Source organism: Muntiacus reevesi, chromosome 2 (genome assembly GCF_963930625.1).
Source record: "Muntiacus reevesi chromosome 2, mMunRee1.1, whole genome shotgun sequence".
In the NCBI taxonomy this organism is placed as follows: Eukaryota; Metazoa; Chordata; class Mammalia; order Artiodactyla; family Cervidae; genus Muntiacus; species Muntiacus reevesi.
In genome coordinates this window covers 142,230,145-142,258,047 of record NC_089250.1, presented here as the reverse complement: position 1 = coordinate 142,258,047, position 27,903 = coordinate 142,230,145, and the positions used below count along the sequence as shown (strand labels likewise).

The window sequence follows — 27,903 nt, the reverse complement described above, 5'->3', positions numbered from 1 at the left end:
GGCTTACGGTGGGCTGGGAGGGGCGGGCGCCGTGGAGAGGAGAGTGATACTCCCCTGATGGAGGCATTAATTCTTGGCCCCGGCCTTGTCCCAAGTGGTGCTCAAGCTGCTGTACCCCAGCCAGTCCTCACAACTCATTGCTTGCTGGGCTGTGCTTAAAGCTCCCAGGGGGCACCGGGCATTAACAGGTGATTTGCGTGGGAATTTCGACCCTGCCGTAATCTTCATCACTTTCCCCACCCTTCAACCAATAAAAACATACACAATTTTAAGAGACTCTAGCAAACACAGGTTCAAAACAAAGACCCTAATGTCCACCCCATCCCCCAAATGAATTGAGAACCCTTATAAAGAAAGTCTAGTGTTGGAACTCTGGGGATAACTGGGTCCTTCTGCAGATTGTGTCTCTTCCAAGGAAACCAGGAAAGCAGTCCTCACCCTAGAACTGTAGTTCAGTCAAAAAAAAAAAAAGAGGGTGAGGAAGAGACCAGCGGGGAGCCAGGACACCTGCGTTCTGATACTAACTCTGCCCTCAACAAGTGATTTCTCTCTGGGTCTCAGTTTTCGCTTCTGTAAAATAGGGACGTTCCCAGAACCTAGGAGGGGAGTGGCTTGTGCTTAGGCAGGTGGCGGGGCCCAGCGCAGTGGCCGATGCAGCGGGGGCCTCTGGCGGCTGCCGGGGAAGCCCGCACACTGTGGGCCTCGCCACCCTCCTCGTTGACCGGAGGGCCGTAGCCACTGTCCCGCAGGAAGTGAGGGTCGCAGTCAGGGGTCGACGGTCCCAGTTACTTAGCGGGAGCAAACTGCATGGCGGCGGGCAGAAGCCTAAAAGCCAGGCAGAGGCGGAGCGAGCTTCCAATCCCGCCCCAGGCGGTCACGTGGGCGGTCACGTGACCACACCCGGAAGCGCGGCGCGGACTCCTGGCCGGTCGGTAGGTGTTTGGCTTCGGCTCGGTGCGCACAGTCCGAGGGCCTCGGTGGGCGACGGGGCTTACCCCGGGACGCCGGCGCGGCCCTCCCGGAAGCAGAGGAGTCCCCACCGCCAGCCTCACCCACCCGGCGTGGGAACGTGGGCGGGTCGCATCACTTCTGGTAGCCAGAGTTTCTGCAGCTGCGAAGTGGGGCGGTTGCCACTCTGAGGTTCGGGGGATTGGGGGGTGAAACTTCTGCATAAACTGTAAAGTGCAGGGCAAACAAGAAGGCTGCCAGTGGGCAGGTTCTACTCCTGCGTCCTCCAGCCCTTCAGGGGCGGCGGTCATGGGGGCAGTTTGGGGCGGGGGGGGGATGGTGAAAATGAGTGTTGGGGGGCGGGGGGAGAGAAGGGGCAGACAGGTTCCCCAAGTTGCCCCGGCTCCATCTAAAGCTCCACTGAGTCCCTCCTTAGAGCAGAGAGCAGGGAAACCACAAAATAACAACAGTGAGGTCCTCTTTCCAACAGACCTTTTGAAACAAAAGCAGAACTTAATGTCCACTAGAGAGTATTTCCATGTTAATGGGAAGATGGCGTTAAGGTCAGTCATGGCAGTGATGTAGTAGTTAAGTCTCATGTTGCACAAGATGCTGAGCCCTTCACAGCCCTTTCTTGCCTTTTGTTTGCTTACGATGTTTGGCTTCCTGATTAAGGTAAAGCTTTATATTGTTCCTGCTTTTTATCATCAAAATAGGAGTGGTTCTGGAACTAGTTTAGTTCACCCTGTTTTTGTGGAGGGGAGCTGGGAAATAAGCATAGTGACTCTCCCACCTCACCTCTCTGTGTGAGACGAGCTTTCCAGGTGGCACAGTGGTGAAGACTGCCTGCCAGCGCAGGAGACACAAGATGTGGGTTCAATCCATGGGTGGGAAAGATCCCTTGGAGAAGGAAATGGTAACCCATTCCAGTATTCCTGCGTGGGAAATACCATGGACAGAGGAGCCTGGTGGGCTACAGTCCATAGGGTTGCAAAGAGTAGCACATGATTGAGCACACACCTCTGTAAGAAAGTGGTTTGCTAAGGATGTGACTGCCTGGTTGCTCCCTGACTCACTAGAACCCTGGAGGGAGATGGAGCCAGAGGTTGAGCCCAGAGAGGTGTAAGTGCCTTGGCAAAGCCAGAACTAGAACCAGGTCTCCCATGCCTGTTGTATTGGTTTACTGCCATTCATTGGATCATCCTGGGATATCTCCTGTCTTCCAGGACTGAGTCTCTGTCTCCCTGGGATGTGCTGTGCTATTTCCCAATAGTCACTCATAGCAGGCTCCTTGGGGGTGCTCAGGGTGGGCTTGCTGACCACACCATGGTTCAGTGACCCACAGGGAAGTGAGAGTGCTCACGAGGAAACAGTAGGTGAGAATTACTGTTTGTGGCCACCTGCTATGTCCAAAGGACTGTGCTTGCCGGGTCCATGTTCTCCATTGTGGGAAGGCAGGGGTGAGCAGTATGCGGAGCACTGGGACACCTCCTGGCAGTGGGGAGTGTGTTCTGAGCAGACTGCCCAAGAGCCAGAGAGAGACCTTTGACCACTCAGTCCTTCACCATCCCCAAAATGGGCAGCAGTTGAAATGAGAGTCTCTGCTTACTCTTACGCCACCCCCCTCACCCTGTTTTAAGTAGGTCGTGGAATGCTATGCTGCTCTCCATGAGCTGGTCACCGAGTCTGTCTCCTGCAGCCCTTTCTGAGCCTTCAGCTGTCAGGAAGCTCTGCTGTGCTCCTTGCCACGGTAGGTGATTCTGCCTGAGATGGAGGCAGGCGGCACCCACCCTGGGGCTGCTCGGACTATGGGAGGTGGACAGGGTGAGGCAGGCAGAGGACTGAGCTCTCTCAGGCTCTGCCGGGCTGTCTCAGCCCCATCCCCTGCCTGCCCCAGCTCTGCATCCTCATGTCACCTTTGCCTGTTCTGTTCTTCCTCCCTGGCATCTAGGTGATCATCACAGCCTATTGTTGTTGTTTAGTTGCTAAGTCATGTCCAACTCTTTTGTGATCCCATGAACTGTAGCCCACCAGGCTCCTCTGTCCATGGGATTTCCCAGGCAAGAATACTGGAGTGGTTTGCCTTTTCTATCTCCAGGGGATCTTCCTGACCCAGGGATCAAACCCACCTCTCCTCCATTGGCAGGTGGATTCTTTACCACTGAGCCACCTGGGAAACCCCATCACTGTCTACCAGACCTCTAAGCTACACCTTCTGAATCAGCCCCTTCTTCCTCTGGCCTTCAGCAAGGAGTGGACCCACATTACCCCACACCAGGATAACTGGCCTCCATAACCTTGACCCCACCCATCCATGGCACACACCGTTACCAGCCTATAGGGACTCTCTGTTCACAGACTCTATTGTACAGCCCACTATTCTCCAACCCACCCACTTCCTTCCCATCAGGCCAGCGCCTCGAGTCCCGAACTTTGCCAGGCTCATCTGGGAGTCCCAGGGCAGCCTCTTTCAGGCCCACCTGCCCTCACGCAGAAACCTTTCCTTTCATGCCCCATTGCTTTCCTGGTCTCTTGCTTGGTGAGTAGCAATTCCGTGGGAGTAGGCTACGTTCTCTGTTTTTCACTGTGCTGGAAACACTGTGAAGTTAAGTGCTCTGAGTTAAAGTTGATAATCCCACTGGGGAGGAACTCCGTAAGTATCACCAAGCTGGTCACCTAGGGGATCCTGAAGAGTATAACTGAGTCTGAGACCTCAAGATAACAACAGTCCTTCTGAGGAAACTGGACGTCTACCCATGGCAGAGTTAAGAACAGGGCTTCCTCATCACTGTCGTGTCTTAGCACACGTGTAGTGTGCTCGTGTCCGTGTGACATGCTGAGGCACGGGAGAACGTCTGAAGCCCCTGCCTGGGGCAAGCAGCTGGCCCAAGGGCTCTGGCTTCACCAGACGTGGCCAGGCTGCCCCAGGAGTTGAGAAGGTCAATGTCTCACTGTACCTCAGCGGGCCAAGGCCCAGAGTAGGAAGCTGTGGATTAAAAATCATAATCAAGCATTGTGTGTTGCAAAGAGGGTACATGTGTGGGTGATGGGGAAGGAGGTCTGAAAGGGCAGAGGATGCTGGTGAAGGTGGCCGAGGAAGCAGCAGCTAAGCAGGGGTGAGGAGAACTGTGGCCAAGGTCACACAGCCTCTGTGTCCACCAGGGCAGGAGGAACTTGTGATTGAAACTCCCATAATGCTGGACCCACTGCCTGTGGCCTTGGAGCTGATACTCTGGAGCTGTTTTTGACTTGAGTAGAGTACTGGACCACCCAGAGGCAGGTGCGCTAGCCCCCCAGTGTTCCAGACCAGGCCCTGACTGCCTGCCTCCCTTGTGCAGTCGACCCCGTGTCCAGATCACGAGCTGGGTCCTTCTTCACGCTTGGCCTCAGTAGGCTGGTAGTGGGTCTCATGCTGTGTTTAGAGAGCCTGGATAACACAGGAAAGGGCCCAGCCTTGGCATTCAGTTCAGTTCAGTTCAGTCGCTCAGTTGTGTTTGACTCTTTGGAGCCCCATGAGCCGCAGCACGCCAGGCCTCCCTGTACATCACCAACTCCCAGAGTTTACCCAGACTCATGTCCATTGAGTCGGTGATGCCATCAAACCATCTCATCCTGTCATTCCCTTCTCCTCCTGCCCTCAATCTTTCGGAGCATCAGGGTCTTTTCAAATGAGTCAGATCTTCGCATCAGGTGGTCAAACTGTTGGAGTTTCACCTTCAACATCACTTCTTCCAATGGACATGCAGGACTGATCTCCTTTAGGATGGACTGGTTGGATCTCTTTGCAGTCCAAGGGACTCTCAAGAGTCTTCTCCAGCACCACAGTTCAAAAGCATCAGTTCTTCGTCACTCAGCCTTCTTTATAGTCCAACTCTCACATCCATACATGACTACTGGAAAAACCATAGCCTTGACTAAACGGACTTTTTTTGGCAAAGTAATGTCTCTGCTTTTTAATATGCTGTCTAGGTTGGTCATAACTTTCCTTCCAAGGAGTGAGCATCTTTTAGTTTCATGGCTGCAGTCACCATCTGCAGTGATTTTGGAGCCCCCCAAAATAAAGTCAGCCACTGTTTCCACTGTTTCCCCATCTATTTGCCATGAAGTGATGGGACCGGATGCTGTGATCTTAGTTTTCTGAATGAATGTTGAGCTTTAAGCCAACTTTTTCACTCTCCTCTTTCACTTTCATCAAGAGGCTCTTTAGTTCTTCTTCACTTTCTGCCATAAGGGTGGTGTCATCTGCATATCTGAGGTTATTGATATTTCTCCTGGCAGTCTTGATTCCAGCTTGTGCTTCTTCCAGCCCAGCATTTCTCATGATGTACTCTGCATAGAAGTTAAATAAGCAGGGTGACAATATACAGCCTTGACATACTCCTTTTGCTATTTGGAACCAGTCTGATGTTCCATGTCCAGTTCTAACTGTTGCTTCCTGACCTGCATACCGATTTCTCAAGAGGCAGGTCAGGTGGTCTGGTACTTCCATCTCTTTCACAATTTTCCACAGTTTACTGTGATCCACACAGTCAAAGGCTTTGGCATAGTCAATAAAGCAGAAATAGATATTTTTCTGGAACTCTCTTGCTTTTTCGATGAGCCAGCAGATGTTGGCAATTTGATCTCTGGTTCCTCTGCCTTTTCTAAATCCAGCTTGAACATCTGGAAGTTCACGGTTCACATATTGCTGAAGCCTAGCTTGGAGAATTTTGAGCATTACTTTACTAGCGTGTGAGATGAAAGCAATTTTGCGGTAGTTTGAGCATTCTTTGGCATTGCCTTTCTTTGGGATTGGAATGAAAACTGACCTTTTCCAGTCCTGTGGCCACTGCTGAGTTAAAAATAGGAGTAACTGAAGATTCCTGCTTTGCTGTGAGGGTGCTGTGAAGTAACACCAGGAAGGCCCTCGTGGTAGTGCCCAGCACACAGTAAAGTCCAGTAAGTATTTGCTGGGATTATAATTTTTTTGTTACTCAGGCTGAGTCTGTGGGTATGGTGCTGGAGGTGACCTTCACCTTGCTTCTCCTTGGCAGATGAAGTGCGTCTTGGTGGCCACAGAGGGTGCGGAGGTCCTCTTCCACTGGACAGATGGGGAGTTTGAAGAGAGTCTGCGCCTGAAGTTTGGACAGACAGAGAATGAGGGAGAAAAGGTGAGTGCAGGGCAGGAGGGTCAGACAGGAGGGAATAACACAGCACTGTCAGGAGGCAGGGGAGCCTGCCCACCTGCCCTGGCCCAGGGGTGAACAAGGCTGCGTGTGTCCTGGCGCCTCTCACACCCACACATCCTCAGAGGTTAGCCCTTGATGTTCTGGAGGGCCGTGACCCACCCTCACCCCATGAGATTTTGAGCATCTTGTCATGTGCTTATTTTCCACTTTATATCTTCATTAATGAAGTGTCTCTTCAGGTCTTTGGCCTATTTTTTTGTTGCATTGATTGTTTCTTATTATTCTTACCGAGTTTTGAAAGTTTCCTAGGTGTTATGGGTATGTCCTTTAGTAGATACATGTTCTGCAGATATTTTCTTCCAGTCTGTGTCTTGTCTTCATATCTACTGCACAATATCTTTCAAAACAGATATTTTTAATATGATAACTCCATGTTATCCACTTTTTGCTTTTATGGATCATACTTTTGGTGTTATATCTAAGAAACCTTTGCCCAACCCAAGATCACAAAGAATTTTCCCCATATTTTCTCCTGGAAGTTTTCTAGTTTTAGGTTTTATATTAGGTCTGATGATCCACTTTGAATTTTTGTATGTAGTGTATAGATTGAAGTTTATTTCTTTGCATATAGATATCCAGTTTAATACTTTAATGTAGCAACTAGATGATAGTTGTCCTTTTCATTTAGATAAATTCTACTGTACATTCTAAAGGAATAATTTATTTTGAAATTTTTTCCAGGTTAATTTTGTATTGAACACTTTGTTATTGAGGATCCAGTAGAGAGTCCTTGCATTTCTACAGCCACACAGACTGGTTGCCTCTCAGTGTCCTTCCTGGTCGCCTCTCAGTGTCCTTCCTGGTCCAGTGGGCCTGGTCATCAGCTGAACCAGTGCCATGTCAGCAAGTTAGTTCACCTCAACATTACTGATACTCTTTAGGAATAATACAGCGTATCAGAAATCATAGACATTTAAGCGATTTTATTTAAGCTAAAAACAGGTCTATCTGTTAGGCTCCTTTATTTTTTAGTAGTCAATATACATAATTTTTAAATTAAGATTTTTAAGTATTTTAGTTCTTAAACCATTGTATCAATATGGTCTAAAAACTTAAGAGGCAGATGATTTGACAGTGTTTCTCTTCCTCTTTTTAAAAACCTCAGAAAGGAACAAATTCTGATTTTTCAGTTCCTAAATGACTAGCATAAAGAAAAAAAGTCTTCAAAGTTTTATTTCTCTTGGATAAAACACTTTTTTCCTCTGGTCCTATAAATAACATGACTTAATTGTAGGAAATTTGGGAAGTAACAGAGAAATAGTTTTTAAATGACCCATAATTCTTCTACCTCAAGCTATTAGCTCTTCAATATATCATCTTTGGGTCTTTATCTTTTACAAATAGTTGAGATTATACCACACTTACAGTTTTAATTCCTGTGTTTTTTTCACTTGCCATTATAGCAAAAGCATTATTCCATTTTGTTAAAAATTGTCAAAAGCATAAATCTTAATAGAAACATTATATTCAGTATATGAATAAATATAGCATCATTTATTTAGCCATTTCCCTGGTACTTGGCATGTATATTGCTTCTAGTTTGCTATAGCTATTGCTGTTGGGAACATTTGTGCTTGAATTTTATCCCACATCTCATTATATCCTTAGGATAAATTCCTAAAAAAGAATCATTGATTCAAAAGCCATTCAAAGATATTGTACCACTATATAACCACACCACATATCAATAATATAAGAGAATTCTCTTTACACCCTAACTACACCAAAGATTATCATTCCCCCACCACGCCACCAAAACAGAAGAATTCTTGTCACACCTGTATACCTAGTGAAAGCTACTACTTTTAAAATGAGTTGCTGTATACCATCTAGGTTTTTAAGTCACATTTCTATTAATGTAATTGATTCATAACAGTTCCAGTAAATTATGGTACATGAATAATTCAACCAGCATTTCCCTATGTGAAGGGATATTTATTCAACAAATACTAATCGAGAATCCACTATTCGCCAACCTCTCCGGGCCAAGAGGTGAATGTAGCAACATGACCCTGCACTGGCAGAATTTAGAGGATAAAGATGAACCAGATGGCAATACTGTGGGGGTTTTTATAACCAGAGTGTGGGATGGGGCAGGCTGGGGTGGGGTGGGCCTGGGGATGGTCAGGAGAGGAGCTACCTGAGCTAGGACCTATTGAAGGTGACTGGCAGCCCCTGCAATAGTGGACATAGGCCTGGGTTCCTGAATGTCCAGTCTGTGAGAGGAAATTATGCCCCACATGCCGTAGCCCCCTTTGTATTTCAAGTGCCACACAGTATCCCTGGCCGCTTGCCTGTTTTTCTTTTCAAGGCCAGGTCTTACTCAGCTCCTTGTAGCCAAGTTAAAACTAGGACTCTGCTTCCTCCCTGTTTCAGTCAAGGCCCCTGAGATCGGCATGGGGAAGGTCAGCTGTGCCCTTGTACCTGTTCATTCTTGTGTCAAGAACTTGACTTATTACCATTCGCCCTGACCTTATTCCATTTTCATTCACAGATCTTCAGCACATCTGTCCAGTTTCTTCTTGGTTTTGTTTGTTCTATTTGTTCTGTTCTTTATTTGGAAGGCAGGGGGAATGGATGAAGGAAGAGATTATAAAAGTAAAGGCATGCTTGTCACCGAACTAGGAAAGTATAGAAAGATATAAAAACTAGGGGGAGAAATCATTCCTAATCCTCCTGTTCAGAAGCAATCACTTTAATGATGTTGAATTTTTAAATATTTTTCAATACTTTGTTTTTCTGTGCGTTTGAAAGTACAGAGCATTCACAACCTTTTTTAAAAAACCTGACACTGTATCGTAGGAATTTTCCATGTCACTGAGGTGCTCTGATATTTTAAGTGCTTTGTATCTTCTCATTTTTCAGATGTACTGTTGTATATTTAAGTCTTTCCCTGGTACCATACATTTACATTCTCTCCAGTTTTTTCTGCTATAAATGATGCTGCAGGGAGCATTTTTGTGCCTGTATCTCTGCCCAGTTTCTGATTGTTTTCCTATGGATGCTTTCCCTAAAGGAGACTTACTGCAACAAGGGGCCTGGACTTTGGTGCACATGTCAAGCTTTCCTAGAGTCGGCTTCCCCTGTGGAAGCGTGACCTAATTCCTTACCTTTCCTTCCAGAATTAAGGCCTGAACAATGCAGTTAGCTACCTAACCTTTCCCAGTCTTCCTGACCCAAGATTTGGGGCAGGGTCTCCCTGTCAGGACAGTGACAGTCTCCTGGGTGTGTCTAGAACTGTGGAGCCCTTGACGTCAAGTTCTGGGTCTTGTCCATTCCTTTGGCCCCAGTGTCTGGCCCCCTGAGCAGTGTTGTGCTGTACCCCCGCTTGCAGCCTCCCGCCTTGGAGGACCAGCTTAGCACCCTCCTAGCCCCGGTCATCATCTCCTCTGTGACCATGATGGAGAAGCTCTCGGATACATACACCTGCTTCTCGACGGAAAATGGCAATTACCTGTATGTCCTTCACCTGGTGAGTGTGCCGCCCTGGGGCCCATGTTCCTCTGCCCCTTGGTTCCTTGGACAGTCCACACGCCTCTTCCCCATCTTGAACCGCAGACTCCTTTAGAAGGCAGATGCTGCATCTTAGCAAAATCCCCTGGGAACTGACCGCCTCCCCCCACCCACCCCCGCCGCCCCCTCTCCCATCTCTGTCCCTGGGGGCTGGCTGACATCAGCTGATTTCTGTGCCTGCAGTTTGGAGAATGCCTATTCATCGCCATCAACGGAGACCGCACAGAGGTCGAAGGGGACCTGCGGCAGAAGCTGTGCATGCTCAAGTACCTGTTCGAGGTGCACTTTGGGCTGGTGACCGTGGACGGACAGCTCATCCGAAAGGAGTGAGTCCTGGGGTGCTGTGCTGAGCCCCTCTCAAGGCCTTGGTGAAGCTGCTGGTCCCACTCTGCCCTTGCTCCTTCCTGGCACCTCCCTGGGTCTCTCTAGCTAACATTTGTCATGTATGTATGAGCGAGAGGCTGAGAAGTGAGGTGAGTTGCTCAGGCACCTGCCTCCTGGTTCCACCCCTGTCGTCCCACTCTGCTCCATGGCAAGAGTGCAGCCAGATGCACCCCCACTGTGTGTGGGTCCCCTGGTTGTGCTGTGTGGCTCCTCTAGGTGTGCTGTGGAACACCCCCAGGTGTGTTGTGGGACTCCCCCTGCCAAGGTGTGCTGTGGGACTCCCCCCACCAGGTGTGCCGTGTGACTCCCCCCCAGGTGTGCCGTGTGACTCCCCCCAAGGTGTGCTGTGTGACTCCCCCCAGGTGTGCCGTGTGACTTCCCCAGGTGTGCCGTGTGGCCCCCCAGGTGTGCTGTGTGACTCCCCCCAGGTGTGCTGCGTGGTTTCCCAGTTGTGCTGCGTGGTTCCCCCCAGGTGTGCTGTGTGGTCCCCCAGGTGTGCTGTGTGGCCCCCCAGGTGTGCTGTGTGACTTCCCCAGGTGTGCTGTGTGTTTCCACCCAGGTATGCTGTGTGACTCCCCCCCAGGTGTGCTGTGTGGTTCCCCAGGTATGCTGCATGGTTCCCCAGGTGTGCTGCATGGTCCCCCCCCAACGTGTGCTGTGCGACTCCCCCCAGGTGCACTGTGTGACTCCCCCCCAGGTGTGCTGTGGGACTCCCCCCCCGGGTGTGCTGTGGGACTACCCCCCGGGTGTGCTGTGGGACTCCCCCCAGGTGTGCTGTGTGACTCTCCCAGGTGTGCTGTGTGGTTTCACCCCCCCAGGTGTGCTGTGTGACTTCCCCAGGTGTGCTGTGTGACTCCCCCCCAGGTGTGCTGTGGGACTCCCCCCCAGGTGTGATGTGTGGCCCCCCAGGTGTGCTGTGTGACTCCCCCCCAGGTATGCTGTGTGGCCCCCCAGGTGTGCTGTGGGACTCCCCCCCAGGTGTGATGTGTGAATCCCCCCCAGGTGTGCCGTGTGACTCCCCCCCAGGTGTGCCGTGTGAATCCCCCCCAGGTGTGCTGTGTGACTCCCCCCCAGGTGTGCTGTGTGACTCTCCCCCAGGTGTGCCGTGTGAATCCCCCCCAGGTGTGCCGTGTGACTCCCCCCCAGGTGTGCCGTGTGAATCCCCCCCAGGTGTGCCGTGTGACTCCCCACCAGGTGTGCCGTGTGACTCTCCCCCAGGTGTGCCGTGTGAATCCCCCCCAGGTGTTCCGTGTGAATCCCCCCCAGGTGTGCCGTGTGACTCTCCCCCAGGTGTGCCGTGTGAATCCCCCCCAGGTGTTCCGTGTGAATCCCCCCCAGGTGTGCCGTGTGAATCCCCCCCAGGTGTTCCGTGTGAATCCCCCCCAGGTGTGCTGTGTGATTCCCCCCCAGGTGTGCTGTGTGATTCCCCCTCAGGTGTGCCGTGTGACTCCCCCAGGTGTGCTGTGTGAATCCCCCCCCGGTGTGCTGTGTGACTCCCCCCCAGGTGTGCTGTGTGGCCCCCCCAGGTGTGCTGTGTCACTCTCCCCCAGGTGTGCTGTGTCACTCCCCCAGGTGTGCTGTGTCACTCCCCCAGGTGTGCTGTGTGGCCCCCCAGGTGTGCTGTGTGGTTCCCCCCAGGTGTGCTGTGTGGTTCCCCCCAGGTGTGCCGTGTGACTCCCCCCCAGGTGTGCTGTGTGCTCTCCCCCAGGTGTGCTGAGTGACTCCACCAGGTGTGCTGTGTGAATCCCCCCAGGTGTGCTGTGTGACTCACGCCCAGGTGTGCTGTGTGACTCCCCCCAGGTGTGCTGTGTGACTCCCCCCAGGTGTGCTGTGTGACTCCCCCCAGGTGTGCTGTGTGACTCCCCCCAGGTGTGCTGTGTGACTCCCCCCCCAGGTGTGCTGTGTGAATCCCCCCAGGTGTGCTGTGTGAATCCCCCAGGTGTGCTGTGTGACTCCCCCCCCCAGGTGTGTGCTGTGTGACTCCCCCCCCAGGTGTGCTGTGTGACTCCCCCCAGGTGTGCTGTGTGAATCCCCCAGGTGTGCTGTGTGACTCCCCCCCAGGTGTGCTGTGTGACTCCCCCAGGTGTGCTGTGTGGTCCCCCCAGGTGTGCTGTGTGAATCCCCCAGGTGTGCTGTGTGACTCCCCCAGGTGTGCTGTGTGAATCCCCCCCAGGTGTGCTGTGTGAATCCCCCAGGTGTGCTGTGTGACTCCCCCCAGGTGTGCTGTGGGATTCCCCCCAGGTGTGCTGAGTGACTCCCCCCAGGTGTGCTGTGTGGCCTCCCAGCTGTGCCGTGTGGTCCCCTGGGTGTTTGTCACGGGAGCTTGCCCAGCTCTGGCAGTGGCGCAGGCTGCTCCTTTGGTTAAAGCTGGGGACACCACTTTTCTGTGGGTCTCCCTTGCTCTGCCCCAGGCTGCGGCCCCCGGCCTTGGAGCAGCGTGAGCAGGTGTGGGAGCGCTTCCAGAGCCTGCTGTGGACCTACAGCCGCCTGCGGGACCAGGAGCAGTGCTTCGCCGTAGAGGTGACTACTGGGTGCGGGAGTCCTTGGGCCACGGACGTGTCGGGTCACGGGGGCCGGGCCGCGTTGAGACCATGCTTTAACATCTGTCCCCCACCCCAGTGACTGAGGGCACCGGCAGCCCCCTAAGCTCATGCATTTCAGAGAGTTGCTCTTTCTGGCTTCACAGTTAGGCACTCTGATGGGCCTCCCTACAATAACATGGCTAGACTTTGGGTAAAACAGACTTCTTAGTGCAGTTTTTGGGCTCTCAGTAAATTATGGAAATTTCTGAAGTTAACTTCCTCGCCTCTGATCCCTTCCCCCAAATTATATTGAGCTGAAACTAGAGTAGAAAGTAGTAAAAAGTAAGCAGCTCTGAAGTCAAAATTGCCTGAGTGCAAATGATGGTACCAACCTGCAGCCAGCAAGCTACTCCTCGGGCCAGCAGCGGCAGGGGAGCTGAGCCTCAACTCCTACTTAAGCGCAGATCTGAGGAGTAGACTGGTCATCAGTAGCACCCCCTTGCTCCCTATTGTAGACAAACACAGATTCTCTGTAGATCAGAGAATTGGTTCTCCGCTTTGTATGCATCAGAACCATCTAGAGGACTTTTAGGTGCCTGGGCTTCACTTTTTCCAGTCAGTTAGGCATTGAGGGAGGCTCTGTAATTTGCATTTTGAACACGTTCCCAGGTGACGCTGCTTATGCTGGTCTGGGAACTGCATGTTGAAAGCCACTGATGGAGAGGACAGATGAAGAGCAACAAGTGTGAGCTCACCGTTAATAGTCAGGTTCACAGGAGAATGAGCCATGAGCAAGTGTCAGGGGAATCAGCCCCCGACAGATGTAGACCCCCAGGGGCTTGATACTCTGGTACAGACCGAGCCCCTCCAGGGCACCGCCTGTGTCGGTCTGAGCCTCTGTGCTCCCAAGCTTCTGGCACATGGCATGCGCTTACTGTGGCCCGAGTGAATGTATCACTAGACTTTGGCTGGGACAGGAGGAATTGGGGTGACATGGCTTCCATCCCCCTGCCTGCATGCCCAGGCTGTGGAGCGGCTGATCCACCCTCAGCTCTGTAAGCTGTGCATCGAGGCGCTGGAGCGGCACGTCACCCAGGCCGTCAACTCCAGCCCCGGGCGGGCCGGCGAGGAGGCCCTGCACGCCTTCCTGCTCGTGCACTCCAAGTTGCTGGCTTTCTACTCCAGGTGAGCCCCAAGACCCCTCACATTCACCCTTTCTTCCAACCCCTTCCTGAAAAGCACCACCTCCTGGGCCAGGGAAACCTTCCAGACCCATCACTTCCAGGAAGCGTTGCTTCTTAGATTCTTAGTTCTTCATCCCCCTCAGTTCACTCCCCTCTCTGATTTATTCCTTCCTGGAATACTGTCTCAGAGTCTGAATTTAGAGTTTCCTGATACGCTGTTCCTGGTCTCTGGTGGTTTTCCACTGGTCATTGTTTTTTTTTTTCAACACAGCCAAGTTTTATTTTTAAAACTGAATGAGTTCATTAATTTTGTATATTCCATGTCTTTCTCAGAAGAGGATAAAGTCAGCTGGCATGTTTATAAACTGTGGAGGGCAGGGATCCTGCCCCAGACCCCCTTACCTGCCTTCTCCCATCCGCTGCCACCTGTGGGCAGGGGCCGTGGGCACATGCTGACCGGCTGCCTGTCCTCTCCACAGCCCCGGTGCCAGCTCCTTGCGCCCAGCTGACCTCCTGGCCCTCATCCTCCTGGTGCAGGATCTCTACCCCAGCGAGAGCACAGCGGAGGACAGCGACCCCCAGGTCTCTTTCGGGGCAGCTCTCTGGGCAGTGGGAGGCTGCCAGAAAGGCGACTCGGATGGCCAGTCTGGAGAGCACTGGGCAGGCAGCTGGGGAGACTGGTTTCTAAGTCTCAGTCCTGAATGTGTGGTTGGGCATGACTTTTCTAGCTGCTTTCAGGTGCAGGGAATTCTAGAAGAGAGGTGGATTAGTGGGTTAAAAGTGCAGGTTTCTGGAGTCACGTAGTCCCAGCTCTGCCACTTAGCTGTTTGCTGTGCAAGTACTCACTCCATCGGAGCCTCAGTTTCCTCATCTGTGCAATGAGACAACCATGGCATCTACTTCTCAGAGTTGTCATGAGGAATAAAGGTGGCAGTTTACTTGGAGCCCAGCGGTGCCTGGGGCATAGTGAAACGCTCAGTAGGTGCTGGCCAGCGTGTTTGCCACACCATCCTCCTCATCAGTGGCAGTGTGGCAGTGATTTGGATACCAGTTTGTTGGACTTTGTAGAATTTCTGTGGTTCTGGACTAGAACTGAAACACCTGGGAAGTGAGGGCACGCACTCAGGGCTGTGCAGTTGAGTGGGCGCAGGGGCTGGTAAGTCCCCCGAGGGCTGTGCCGTGAAGCGCTGGGAGGAAGAGAAGCCAGTCAGGCAGCTTTAACCAGCATCCTCGGGCCTGTCCTGTCACAGCCTTCCCCACGGAGGCCCCGCCGCAGCCAGAACATCCCCGTGCAGCAGGCCTGGAGCTCTTGTTCTGCAGACCCAACCAGGAATTCAGGGACCGTATGTGCTTTGTACTGCAGGGAGGGGCCAGGAGGGAAGAGGAGGGGAAGGTCTGCCTTGGAGAGCAGGGTCCAGGGCTGAGCCCCCTAGGAGAGCCTCCCTAAGCCCTCAGCCCAGGTGCCCCTTCTCTCTCCCAGGAGACAGACAGCTTCTCCCCCATTGAGGAGTACTTCACACCAGCTCCTTCCCCTGGGGAGCAGAGTTCAGGTGAGACCTACAGTGGAGCAGGGACCCTGGACGGTGAGGGGGAGGAGGTGGGTGCCAACTGGTAGCCCTGGGAATCTGTCCTAGGGGTCAGTGGATCCCAACGCCCTGTAAGAACCCAGGCACAGACACCCACATTCCTAGAGCCCAGGACGCTGTCTGCTGCAGCCTCTCTATCTGTCTTGCCAGCTCCAGCTTGAGTTCAAGGACTATTGAGGCCACTTCAGTGATCCATAAAACTTCTTATGACAAGTCGATTTCATTTAAAAGTTCAACTCGCATATGAGTGCTCTCACCGCCTTTTCTTTCTTTTTTGTAGTTAATAAGTAATCAGCTAATTAATAGTTTATTTCCAGCACAATGGTTTAAAATATCAGTATTCAATCTGTATAGTTTATACTTCCAAAGTATGTGGATAAACAATTTAAAAAACCCCAAAAATGTTTGAAATATTCTTAACAAAGCAAAAAAGGAGCCTGGGACCTCTGAGGCCACGTGGCAGCTTATCTCTGCTTGTCCACTTCTCCACGGCCAAGGTCACAGCTCTCCTGGGTTTTGTAAGCTTGCCACGAGCCCAAACACATCAGAAAGCGCTACTTTGGGGTGATGGCTGAAGTTCCGTTTTCTTCTCACTGCTTCGTCCCCTTATTCCTCCTGACCCCTTTCTCTCAAGAGTTTTTTCATGCCTCAAAGCTGTAAATAATTCCTGTTCCACAGTGCACAGAAGTCACAGCTTACAAACAGCTTGAGCTGCTTTCATCCATTTTAAGTGTTTGAAACACAGATACAGGCTTTCCCCAAGAAACGCGATTATAAATGATGGGTTTTTGCAGTGAAATATACAAGTGAACACAATTAGTACAAAGCTATAATATTTCAAATATGTACTTGGTTCAGTAGTTTTTGTGAGCTGTCCTAGGAAAGGAAATCTAGTTCAGTTCCCAGCACACAATAGGTGCTTCAGTAAAAGTTTGCTGATTGACTAAATGAGCGGGGAACTGTAGACGGTTTTTGCTGCCTCCCAGGGAAGAGTGAAGAGGCACTGTTATAGCCAGGGAGGGGCTCAAAGAGGCAGAGAGGACAGAAACAGGGAGGGGATTGGGGGCTGAGGAGGGGTCTGAGGGACCTGCCCCACCACTGCGAGGTCCAGGGACGGGAGCTCGTGACCAGCAGCCAGCTTGGGGGTGGGGGGGGGGCGGGGGGGGGGGGGGGCGGGCAGGGGTGCCTCTCTTCCCCAGCCCAGGCTGCCCTAGTTGTGGTTCCATGGAGGGAGCTTGCCCTGCACTCGCCACCTTGGGGTAGAATGCGAAGGGGAAGGCTCTCCAGTTCACACTGAGGTGCTCTGCCCAGTGAAGTGCCGTGAGCTGCCAGCACAGGAAGGGCCTCTTTTCCATCCTCCTCTGCTGACAGGCTGTTGGGCCAGTATTTACATTTTCCCACTGTTTCTGTCATCCTGTTATCTTCTACGGTCTGTCTGCAGGTAGCACCATCTGGCTGGATGGGGGCACCCCACCTACTGACTCTCCCCACATCCAGGTGAGTTTTTCCTGGGGGCCCAGGGTGCTTGGCCAGGGTACCAGGTGATCCAAGATGCTGCAGTGGGCCCTGGGGACTCTGAGTGCTTCTCCTGGGGTGACTCTCCAGCCATGCTGGTCTTCCTGGTACTGTCTCACGGTTGTCCGGCCAGTGCAGGGGACAGAACTCAGCCCGGACGTGAGGGCCGGGGGTAGGGTGAGGAGTGGTAGGTGAGGGTGGCCTTCTCCCTCCCTCCACCCCTCCCCCAGACACACAGCCTCCACTTCTGAGAAATCCCCACCCTCACTGTTCTTGGGAGTGAAAGTCTAACTTAATTTTTAATGGTTTTTGTTTTTTTTTTAAATAAGAGAGTAAATATGTTCACTGTAGAAAAATTGGGGAAAACAAGTAAAATACGGAAAAGGAATAAAAATCACTCAGTCCCAACCCCAGATGTTAGCTTCTGTTGAACACTTTTGGAGTGTTTTCTTCAAGGCTTTCCTATGACTTTATAAATGTATTTATACACACACACACACATATTTATTTTTTCTTTTACCCAATTTGAATCCTAACGCTCTTCATTATTTTTTGTTTTGAGCATTTTCCCATTCACAAGGCACTCCTTGGCAATGTGATTTTTAACGAGACTATTCAGAGTACATCGCCTGCATTATGTTATTATTTACTTAGCAAATTCTTGGAACAACCAGTGCGTTGCATCCAGTCCTTTGCTGTTGTCGTAAGACTACCATGACTTACTTACAAAGAAGCTTTTCTGGCATCCCTAATGATTCCCTTAATTTTCCGCTTCTGCCCACTGAAGACTCTTACGCAGAGCCCTCCTGAGGCTGGAGTCTTCTCACGTAGTCCTGGAAGCCCTCACTTGTACCCTTAGAATGACTTTTGGAGGTCTGGAAGGCAGTCAAATGATCAACTGTTAATAGGCTTTAAACCATTTGTGTACATGAAGTTGGGGAGGAGCCCCCCCCCACCAGCTTATGCCATCCCATCTGCTTTTCCCACTTTCCTTTCTTCCTTTTCCCCTTTCTTACTACCCACCACCTCTGTGTGGCGTCCAGTCCTGACTGCACAGAAGGGCCCCAAAGATGCTGAGAGAGACAGACAGGAGGACAGGAGCTGCCAGGGGAACCTCAGCAGAAGGCCAGCATTTAGGAACTGGGACTTTGGGGGCTAGAAGAGTTTGTCCCTCGAGGTTCCGAGGGAAACAGCAAGTGGGCAGCTGCGGGGAGACCCAGCCTGGGGAGGATGCCTGACGACTGCCCCTCCTCTCCAACTGACAGCTGCTCTTCCTCCCCAGATGGCTGAAGACACCCTCCAGACGCTGATCCCTCCCTCCCCAGGACCCTCTGGCCCCAGAAGGATTTTCCTGGATGCCAGCGTGAAAGACAGCTACTGCCCCATGGTGCCACACACCATGTACTGTCTGCCTCTGTGGCCAGGCATCAGCTTGGTGCTCCTGACCAAGGTATCAGCGCCCCTGCCTGCCCTGGGGCCGTCCCGGCCTGGACGCCCGCCCCACGGCCGCCCTGCGCATCTCCCCACAGTGCCCCAGCACGCCCCTGGCCCTGGCCCTGTACCAGCTGTTGGATGGGTTTTCTCAACTGGAAAAGAAGCTGAAGGAGGGGCAAGAGGCTGGGAGCGCCTTGCGGTCCCACCCCATCATGGCGGACCTCCGCCAGAGGATGGACAAGTTTGTCAAGAATCGAGGGGGCCAAGAACTTCAGGTGAGACGCAGGCCCTGGACGCCCCACCTCGGGGAGGGGAGGCAGGGCCTGTTCTCGTCACACCGGAGGGGCCAAGGCTCAGGGGAGGGGGCCGGCCTCTGCCCCACCCCCGCCAGAGGACCATGCTCCTGATCCCCCGCAACACAGCAGTGCCCTTGATATTTCCTAAACATTCTTGTGTGACTTTGGCAGAACACGGGTTCCAGCTCCCATGATTCAGATGAGGAAACCAGGGCGGGATGCAGATAGACGGTGATTCAGCCAGAGTTACCAGACGGGTGAGCGGTGGAGGAAGAGCCCAGCTCGAGGGCTCAGTAATGGCCAGTGGTCGGCCCACCGTGCCCCTCACCACGGGGCTGGGCTCGCAGGCTGCAGGACACAGGGAGGCCGTTCCACCCACAGAGGGCTTAGAGCCCAGGCCGGGTCATGAGGCCCAGACACAGGGACAGTATCTGAACAGAGGAGGAAACCAGGCGCAATCCAGGCAGGAGCCAAGGAGGGACTCGCCAGAGGAGAACCCTGGGCTGAGATCGGAGGCCGTTCATGTAGCTGGCAGGGCTTGGGTCTGTTTGAGGAACTGAGATTCATTGCGGCTGAAGTTTGCACTGGTTTGAAAATAAGCAGGGGATTAGATGAGGCAGAGCAGGTGGCCGAAGCCCAGTCAGTCCACAGCGCCCAACAGCGCCCCAAGAGCGCCCCTCTTGGTCCCCGGCATGCCCCAGTGAGGTCTCAGGAGGCACAGATCCCTGAAGGGGATCAGCACCCCTGCCCTTGCCTGCAGCCACCCCACCCTCGAAGCACTGACCTGTCTCTCCGACAGCACTGGTTTACATGTCTGCCAGCGAGGCCAAGAGCCTGGGACTCGAACCCAGAAGCTGCTCTTTAAGTTAAAGCCTGCTGAGTGACTAGACCATGGTGTACAGTGGGCTGCAGCCTGCTGGGGGCCCTGCCAGAGACCCAGCCTGGCTGTGGACAGCAGCTATGTGCTGGGCCTAAACAAGCCATGGAGATGGGGAGCCTTCTAGAGCCCGACATCAGAGCTCCCCTGGACCTTACTGTGGGAACACTGTCAGGAAGACACCTGTCACTTGTCTGCTTACAGAGAACCTGGCTGGAGTTCAAGACCAAGGCCTTCTCCAAAAGTGAGCCCGGCTCATCCTGGGAGTGAGTGGTGGGCTCTGAGGTCAAGGAGGGCATCGTTTGGACAAGGGGGCAGGTTTCCTCCAGGTCCAGGAGGAAAAGATGCTTGGACAGAGGGGGTCCTGGGAGGGCGGGTCTGACCCCCACGATGCTGAGGGGAGACTGGGGGCAGGGAAGACAGAAGTTGAAGAGCAGGGCCTGAGGACCCGACACCACTAGCAGAGACCCAGCTTCCGCACAGACACAGCGCGTGACCTTGGGCAAATCACTGTGCCTTGTTTCTCCATAAAATAAACCAGAAGGTTGGAGGTGATTTGAGTTTCTCAGAGCCCCATGCTGGGGAAAAATGGAAGCTGACTCCCAGCTCAGTGAGGGCCAGGATGTAGTTCATCAGTCGCGTCCATCAGTCCAGGAGGAGGGTGACCACAGGGATGGGGCACCGTCCTGGGTGTGCCCTCTGGGATCCTTCCCTCTGTGACAGTTCATCTCTGGCCCCCAGGCTGCTCCAGGCATGCAGGAAGGTGAAGCGGCAGCTATGCGTTGTCTATCGGTTCAGCTTCCTGACCATGACCCCTGGCTGTGGGTGCCCCCACCTGCCCCAGCACCTGCAGGACCAAGTCCAGACGCTCATGCAGTAAGTGGCGGTGTGAGCCCTTGACGGCTGGGGCGGGAGCCGGGCACGCCTCACCCTCCTGTTCCCCTGCTCCCTTGGCAGGGAAAAGCTGGCGGACTGGAAGGACTTCCTGCTGGTGAAGAGCAGGAGGAACGTCACCATGGTGTCATATCCTGATGCCGGGCCCTGGGCTGCTGCCTCCTCTGCCCACTCACTTTAGGGAAAGAGAGCGCATAGTTCGCATCTCAGCTTCCTTTTGCTGAAGAAAGTGAGGAGACTTTAGTGTCCTGGAAGTGTCCTATCTGTAGGAATGCTCTGAGGCTGGAATTTCGGAAATCGCTGGTGTCCCACGATGACTTCATAGAGATCATCTGTGTAGGTGTTGTCCAGCCAGCAAAGTGGCAGTAGGTCTCCCAGGAGGGGCAGGGGTCTGGGGTCAGGTAGGTTTGAGGGGCTGCGTCCCCCCTCCTTAGATGCTACAGTACCGTGGAGTGTGAAGGCTCTGAGAAGGCCAGCAATAAATGTGTTTATTGGTCCCTGTTTAAAAGCCATCTTTAAGACTTACCCTTTTATTAGAGAACTAATTTTATCAAATACTGGTCTTCCCTGAAACTTCATATGAAGAATCTTTTTCAGTATTAAAATTTCCTGAGACTTCAGTCTTCAGCGTGCAGGTAGAAGGAGTGACAGAGGGCCTTGCCAGCCACCAGCCACTGCCCGTCCTCTCAAAGGACCCTTCCAGCTCAAGATGAGGCGTAGAGATGAAGAGCACTATGGCAAGGCATGTGGGTGGCGGCCAGTGGGGCTCACTCTCAGCTCTGTAGCTCTGCTCACCCTGTCCTCACCATGTGTGTCATTTAAACCCATTCAGCCTGAAGATGGTAAAACATAAACATGCTGTGTTCCTTGGGAGCAGAACTCCCAGCATTCAATGTGCCAGAGCCAGAGATCCATTGTACTTGCATCTTAGACCTTCTCGGGGTTGGGAGTTCAAAGGGAAAGTGAGACCTGGGAAAGACGGTATCCTGGGAGGGTGGCTGAAAAGGAAGCCTATGGGGGGGTGGGGGGGTGGGTCAGTGTTTGAAGGAAGCCTAGGTGGATGGAGGAGCTCCTTCCCTGGTTCTGACTTCAAAAGCACCTTAACCCAGCCCCTTACCTTCCTGGAAGACTTCCCAGGCCTGGTGCATTTCATCTACGTGGACCGCACCACTGGTCGGATGGTGGCCCCTTCCCTCAGCAGCAATGAAAGAACTTCATCGGAGCTGGGCAGGGGGCCCCTGGCCACCTTTGTCAGAACCAAGGTAACCTGGCCCAGCCCAGGCACTCTCCCTGCATGTCAGACAAGGTGTACCTCGACCCCTGCCTGGGAGGGCTAGTCCCCGCCCTCGAGCCCCCGGGAAGCTCCGAGCACCCCCGTGGGAACCCTTACTGCATTCTTCCTACCTCTGCGTCCAGCTTTGTAGGCTCCTAAGAGAACGGTGCTGTCTTTGTCACCCTAGGGCCCTGGCCAGTGTGTGGGGCCACCTCTCCAGATGTGTTAATGTTTCTGGAGCAACAGAGTCTGGGTAGTGAGACCAGGGGGGGAATGGCCAGGTTTCAGTAAGGGTTTGTTGAGTTCACTAGGACAGAAAGAGGACACACAGGTTAATGGATTTGAGTATCAGGATGTAAAAGTAGGTTTCTACAGAGGAAACAGTCTCCAGGCCTCCTCTTATTTTCTTTGATTCATCTTCATAGCAAACTAGTGTTTTTGCTGGGGAGGCCTCTGCCACTTTATAAAAAACTATATTTTATACATTAATTATACATACTAGGTTACTATGTATTATACATGTTACATATATTTTACATTATTATATATGTATATTTTATATGTTCAAGTAGTGTGTCCATAATGGTGAAAACAAGGTCACTGACAGCCCATTGGAGACCCAGCTCTGCCCCTCACTAGTTGTGTGGCCTGGGGTGGTAGGGAGTCTTAAGTTTCAGTTGCCTCTTCTATAAAAGAGAACAGTAACACCAGTAACGTTGTGGAGTTAGTGCACAGATTACAGATGCACACACATGGTGATGCGCAGCACATGGCACCGAGCGTAGTTGGGGTTGGTGAGCATTTCCTGGGACCATCCACACTGGCATCTTCATCTCCTTCCAGGGTAGCTGGGGTTATCTTGGTACATTTCTCTCCGTCGTTTTCCTGTGCAGTTTGTTGCAGTTGAGGTCATCCTTCATATGCAGTGTGTTTCCCGCATTTTTACTTCACTTTGTATCTGGTGCATTTCCTCATGTCATTAATTCTTTATCAACATGATTCTCATCAGCTCCACAGCAGTCCATCATGGGAACGCAACATCATGTACTTAGCCATTTCCCCAGTGTTGAACACTGAGATTGTTCGCAGATTCTATCATAAATAATTCCGGGGCACACACCTCTAGGCATTTATCCTTGTCCTCATCTCTGATTATTTTCTCAATATGGGTTCCCAGAAATGGAATTATGAAGTCAAGTGGGAGGAATTGTTTTTAAGGTTATTGATATACGTTGTCGAATTGCTTTCCTGAAAAATAGAGCAAGTCCATGGTATTTGTTTGCATTTAATTAGATGCTGTGTGTGATCAGGTTGGGAGTGGCTTATGTACACCTGTCACTAAGCGTCTTGGTCGGAGTGCAGCAGGCCTTGGCCAGCCCTGGGAGGTGGGGGGTGGGGGCAGAGATGCCCCCTGCTGCCAGCTCCTCTCAGGCAGCTCACAGGCAGCGGCTGAAGTCCTTGAATCAGGGAGGAGAGCCTCGCAGAGAAGACCTGAAGCACGTTGACCCTCGGTCACTGTGTTCCCATCGGTGCCTTTGGTGAGCCCTCGTTCACACTTCACCTCAGAGCAGGGGATGTCCCAGGGCCAGGGCACTGTGCATCCAAACACTTTTCTAACACTTTCCTGGCATAGAGCCACGCCAGAGATCCTCAGCCCTGAGGGGGTCCGTGTGAGCCCTCGACATCAGAAGTGTTCCAGGTGGCCACCCTCTCGTCTCTGCTTGCGTCCCTGGCTCTGTTCTGGCCTGAAAGATGAATTTGCTACTTTATAGCTTGTGTATATAGTGAAGATTCATAAAGTGTTGATACGTATGTTTTGTCCTTGCAGGAGTGAGAGGGATAGGTAGTCCGTCCATCCATCCATTGTCCGTTTATTACTAAGCTCCTGCTCTGAGCCAAGGCTGGGCCCAGGCACCAGGGAGGAAGATGAGCAGGAGAGGCCCCTGGCCTTCAGGAGCTCCTCCTCCAAGTGCTTTTCTTCACTGGGATTTGAGAGCCAGAGCCCAGCCCCCGGCGTGGGGCGAGGGCCGCCCTCAGGCTGCAGACACAAGCACCGTCCCCTCCCCCAGGTCTGGTCTCTGATCCGGCTGGCGCGCAGATACCTGCAGAAGGGCTACACCACGCTGCTGTTCCGCGAGGGGGATTTCTGCTGCTCCTACTTCCTGTGGTTCGAGAACGACATGGTGGGTGTGGCTGGCCCGGGCAGGGCAGTCCTGCAATTCTCCCTTTCTCCTGGCTTCTGTTCAGCCTGTCTCTCCAGCTATTCTTGTCACCAGTGGGACTGACAGCAAAGCCCAGCTGGTTGGGACCCAGAGCTCAGGTCCACCTTTGCAGTCAGGCTCTGCGACCCCTGCCCCCAGTTCTCTGAAAAACTCACACTGTTGTTCAAGAGGCATCCAGGTGACACATGAACAGACCGCCATTCCCCGTGTGAGCAAGGATGCTCAGCCCGCACTTTCTGTGGTACAAAGCCTCGCTTCCTCTTCCCATTGCTGAGACAGGTAAATGGAGGCTGAGAGCAATTAAGCGACCTGCCCAGGGCAAAGCTGCTCACACCTCGCTTGCCCTGTCTCTGCCCCTGGCAGCACGCCCTCCTTCCCCTCAGCCTGAGGTCGCGGCATCCCTTTCCACGGTGCAGTGTGGCTGTTGGGGTCTTGCCACTCTCACAGCCTCACACCCATACAGCCCATGTGTTGGTTGGGATGAGTGTCTCCGATCCCATTTTGCAGATGGTGGAACTGAGGCCCTGAGATCAAACACCACGGCCAGGGCACCGAGGTCCTAAGTGATGACGTCAGAACCCAGGCTTGGCTTCCTGACCTGCAGGCTCCCATCTTTGCTCTGTGCCCTCCTCAGAGGTGCCCAGGACGTGGGGCTGAGCATCACCTCAGCCTCTAGGGAGAGACAAGGCTCTGTGTGTGTGTGGTTGGCCTCATGGGGTAATAGGCGGGCCTCACCATCCCGGTGGGCACAGGACTGCAGGAACCCCATGACGCCGCCTGGCACATGGTGGGAGCCCAGCAGAGCCTGAGTCGCTACCCCGGCGTGTGCTTCCCTGGGATTCCCAGTCCTTGCAGGGAGAGACTTGGCCTTTGGTTACACTTTGCTCTAACTGACACCTCCCCAGTCACCATCCCTCACACTGAGCCAGGTGCAGTGGTTGGTGGGAATGAGAGCTACCACCGTGGTGCCCGCTATGGCCCCAGAAACCTTATGTTCATCACATCTAATATTCTTGGGAGTTTATTCTTACCCCCAGTTCACAGATGAGATGAGAGGGTAGAAAGAGGTCAGTGCATTTTCCCAGCACCAAGCACTTGCTAATCAGCTAGCCGGGCCTCAGACCCACTAAGTCTGACTCAGGCCCATGGTCTTCCCACCATGCCGACCACCTCCCCACTCACGAGGCTCCTCCTCCTCCCCCAGGGCCACAAACTCCAGATCATGGAGGTGCCTGTGCTGTCTGATGACTCAGCTCCCGTCGGCATGCTGGGAGGAGACTACTACAGGTGACGCAGACCCAGAGGGCCACTAGGGACAGAGGGGGACAGATGACAGATGATAAGTGCCCGTCTCAGCAGAGGGAGCAGCCCCTCCTTCAGGAGTGTTTCCTTGCCCCCTGCCCCCGCCCCGAGCCCACCCCTCTTGTTAGAAGCTCCTCACAGCCCGGCACTCAGAGGAAGAGAGTGGGGTGTTCTTGGGGTTCCTCCCCTCCTGTTGCACACCGAGACAGCATTTGCAGCTGTCTTTGCTGGGCTCCTGTGACCTTCCCTAGCTGGCTCTGTGGCCCCATAGCTGGGGCCCTGCTGTCCAGGGTTGGGATTCCAGGGGGTGAGCCGTGGCAGCCTGGGGCTGAGCCTCAAAAATGGGGAGTCAGCAAGGAGCAAGAAAGTCCTTTCCAGCCTGGTGCTGGAGTCCAGTGAGGGACCTCATGCCCATGTGGTGCTGGGAGAGGCCCCAGGCCCGGCTCCCTCCTAAATGCTGTCCTCCTCCCCCTCTCCTCCAGGAAGCTCCTACGGTATTACAGCAAGGGCCACCCGGCTGAGGCTGTCGGCTGCCACGAGCTGCTGACCCTCCACCTGTCGGTTGTACCCACGGACGTGCTGGTGCAGCAGGCCGGCGAGCTGGCCCGGCGCCTGGGCGAGGCCTCCCACGTCCCCCTGCTCTAGAACCAGGAGGGCTGCCCCATGCATCGGCCTGTGCCCCGGTTCCCCAGGCCTGTCTGGCTCACAGACATGGCCATGGCAAGAGCCACCTCCTGCCCACGGCGCCCCTGGGGATGGCTTTGTCCCCAGGGTAGCCCCAGGATGTCTTAAAGAAACTCACTTAGAGCCTCCTCCATTGCGGGTAATGAGCAAACCCCCAAAGCATTCCTTCTGGAGAAAGAAGAGGGCCAGTCTCCTTAGAGCAGCTGTGAATGTGGGCTTAGACCCAGGGCCACCCCACTTTGGGAACCACCTCTGCATTCACCCAGGAGACCGACAGGAAGTGCCCAGCTCTTGGAGTGGAGAGAGCGCCTCGGGAAGCTGTCTCCTCCCCGCGTGAAAGGTGCTCCCCTGGCTGGGTTGAGCTCTGGCTCTGCTATGTCCTCGCTGTGGCTCTGGACGGGTTTCCCCGACCTCTGAGCCTGTCTCCCCACACGCAGTGTGACTGCGCCCCCATCAGGACGGTCGTGGGGCTGCAGGACTGGCGGCAGGCACGCAATAAATTCTGGTCACAGTTACTCTTGTGGTCCCAGCCCCTGGCCCGTCTTGGTAACCTCTTTGTTCCCTTCTTGGTTCTCGGCTCCTGCCCCAGCCCTGCCCCAGAGGTCCGTGTCACTCAGTCCCACGGATCCCAGGCTGTGAGGCTTCTCAGAGCTGCCCGGGGAGGGGGCAGGCGGGGCTGGTGGGGCAGGGGTGGTCCTGGTGTGCCCTGGATTGAGAGCACTGCCCTCAATCCCTCAGGTGCAGCCCCCCACCTGAGAACAGACACAAGGACAAGAGGCCGGCAGGGCCTGGGACCTGGGAGCGCCCACTACTCGGGCTGGGAGGCCACGGCTGGGACGGAGGGAAGAGAGGAGGCGAAAGCGGGCATGGCGCAGTGGAGCCGAGGGTTCACGTGTGACACCAGATGAGAGCCGAATTTCACGCAAAGACTGTTCTTTCCCTTTAAGTGAGAAGCTCGCGGGGTCATGGGTACTGAAAAAGCTAGAACCACACCTTGGGCTAAAGGCCTCAGAAGGTGGCAGTGAGGGACAGTCAGGCGGTGACGGGGACTGCCTTCCTCCTTAATGTCCTGACTTCACCAATGGGAATTGCCACATGATTGTGGAAAATACAGAAGAGCAGAAGGGGAAGAACTAAAGCCTAGATTCCACTCTTGTCACCTGCTATTTTCCCTTACCTTTTAACCGCTATGTGATGTGGCAAGTCCAGTATAACCAGTCTCTTTAGTTTTTCAGTATTATAAATAACACTGAGAAGAAGGTCCTGACTTGTATTTTAGCAGAGACACACAGAGTGTAAATTTTCCGTGGCGTGTGGAGGGGTGTCTGAGTTGAGAGTAGAAATGTCCCCATAAGTCCCTCTTACCCAGAGGCAATTTTCCACATTTTCTCCTAATTGTGAAATGCACTTCTAATAGTGGGTTTCTAGAAGGCTGACAGATGTCAGAGGTGTACAGAGACTCCCAACCCCTAGGGTGCTTTTATCCTACATGGGGAATGGCCTAACTAGTGAGCAGGGAGCAGAGGGGCCCCTAATTTAGGACAGGGCACAGCAGAGTAAGCACTTAGCTGAACCTTTTTACAAATGTGGTCTTTAAATCCTTGAGGGTTCTTGGGAAATGAGAGAGGTACCAAAATACACAAGAGAAATGTTCAGACCTTCAAAAGAAAAAGACAGACCCCAGAATCACAGAGAACTGAACTAGCCCCCCAAACCTTTCCAGCTTTGTGAAAGCCTGTGAAGCAGATGTCATTAAAGCATCTGGGCAAGGACGCGGGGCTCTCTGGATGTCCTGGGGCAGATTGCCCCCCTCCCCCTGCGGTGTTGCAGAGACCCAGGCATAGAGCAACTACCCTGTTACAAGCCGGAAGGATAGGAAGTTGGACCTGAGTCCATCTCTTTACTTGGATTCCCACCCCCAGCTCATCCTGGACATTGAATTCCTTAATGAGAAGCAGGACAGTGCAGGGGAGGGGATGGCCCTTTGGAACACACATGTACACGCGCGCGCACACACACTCGTCTGAGCCTCAGTGCTCCC

General features: G+C 53.3%; 1 protein-coding gene across 14 annotated transcripts; it reads left to right on the top strand.

Moving 5' to 3' along the window:
- The first annotated feature begins 889 nt into the window (after positions 1-889).
- On the top strand, positions 890-27,622 carry HPS1 (HPS1 biogenesis of lysosomal organelles complex 3 subunit 1). 14 transcript variants are annotated; one of them, XM_065923059.1, is made up of 22 exons: positions 939-1,140; positions 2,175-2,324; positions 2,592-2,698; positions 5,766-5,886; positions 5,982-6,098; positions 9,511-9,648; positions 9,873-10,015; positions 12,485-12,593; positions 13,620-13,780; positions 14,259-14,361; positions 15,030-15,122; positions 15,260-15,329; positions 16,807-16,862; positions 18,163-18,330; positions 18,410-18,589; positions 19,692-19,753; positions 20,229-20,363; positions 20,445-20,510; positions 21,499-21,643; positions 23,724-23,837; positions 25,081-25,163; positions 25,661-27,621. In XM_065923059.1, exons 5-22 carry the CDS (start codon positions 5,982-5,984, stop codon positions 25,821-25,823), a joined length of 2,106 nt encoding a protein of 701 aa, XP_065779131.1. In that variant the 5' UTR covers positions 939-1,140; positions 2,175-2,324; positions 2,592-2,698; positions 5,766-5,886; the 3' UTR covers positions 25,824-27,621. The 14 variants fall into 14 exon arrangements, 13 of the variants coding, with proteins under 13 accessions (XP_065779136.1, XP_065779138.1, XP_065779134.1 ...); XM_065923058.1 differs by having other exon boundaries at positions 5,602-5,886; XM_065923066.1 differs by lacking the exons at positions 939-1,140; positions 2,175-2,324 and adding an exon at positions 901-932.
- The last annotated feature ends 281 nt before the right edge of the window (positions 27,623-27,903 follow it).

Bases quoted from the DNA above. Each gene is read 5' to 3' on its own strand.
- HPS1 (XM_065923068.1), top strand. From the start codon at position 5,982: ATGAAGTGCGTCTTGGTGGCCACAGAGGGTGCGGAGGTCCTCTTCCAC. The intron at 18,590-19,691 runs GTGAGACGCAGG...GTCTGCTTACAG, and splicing joins GAGGGGGCCAAGAACTTCAG to AGAACCTGGCTGGAGTTCAA. The intron at 23,838-25,080 runs GTGGGTGTGGCT...CTCCTCCCCCAG, and splicing joins TGTGGTTCGAGAACGACATG to GGCCACAAACTCCAGATCAT.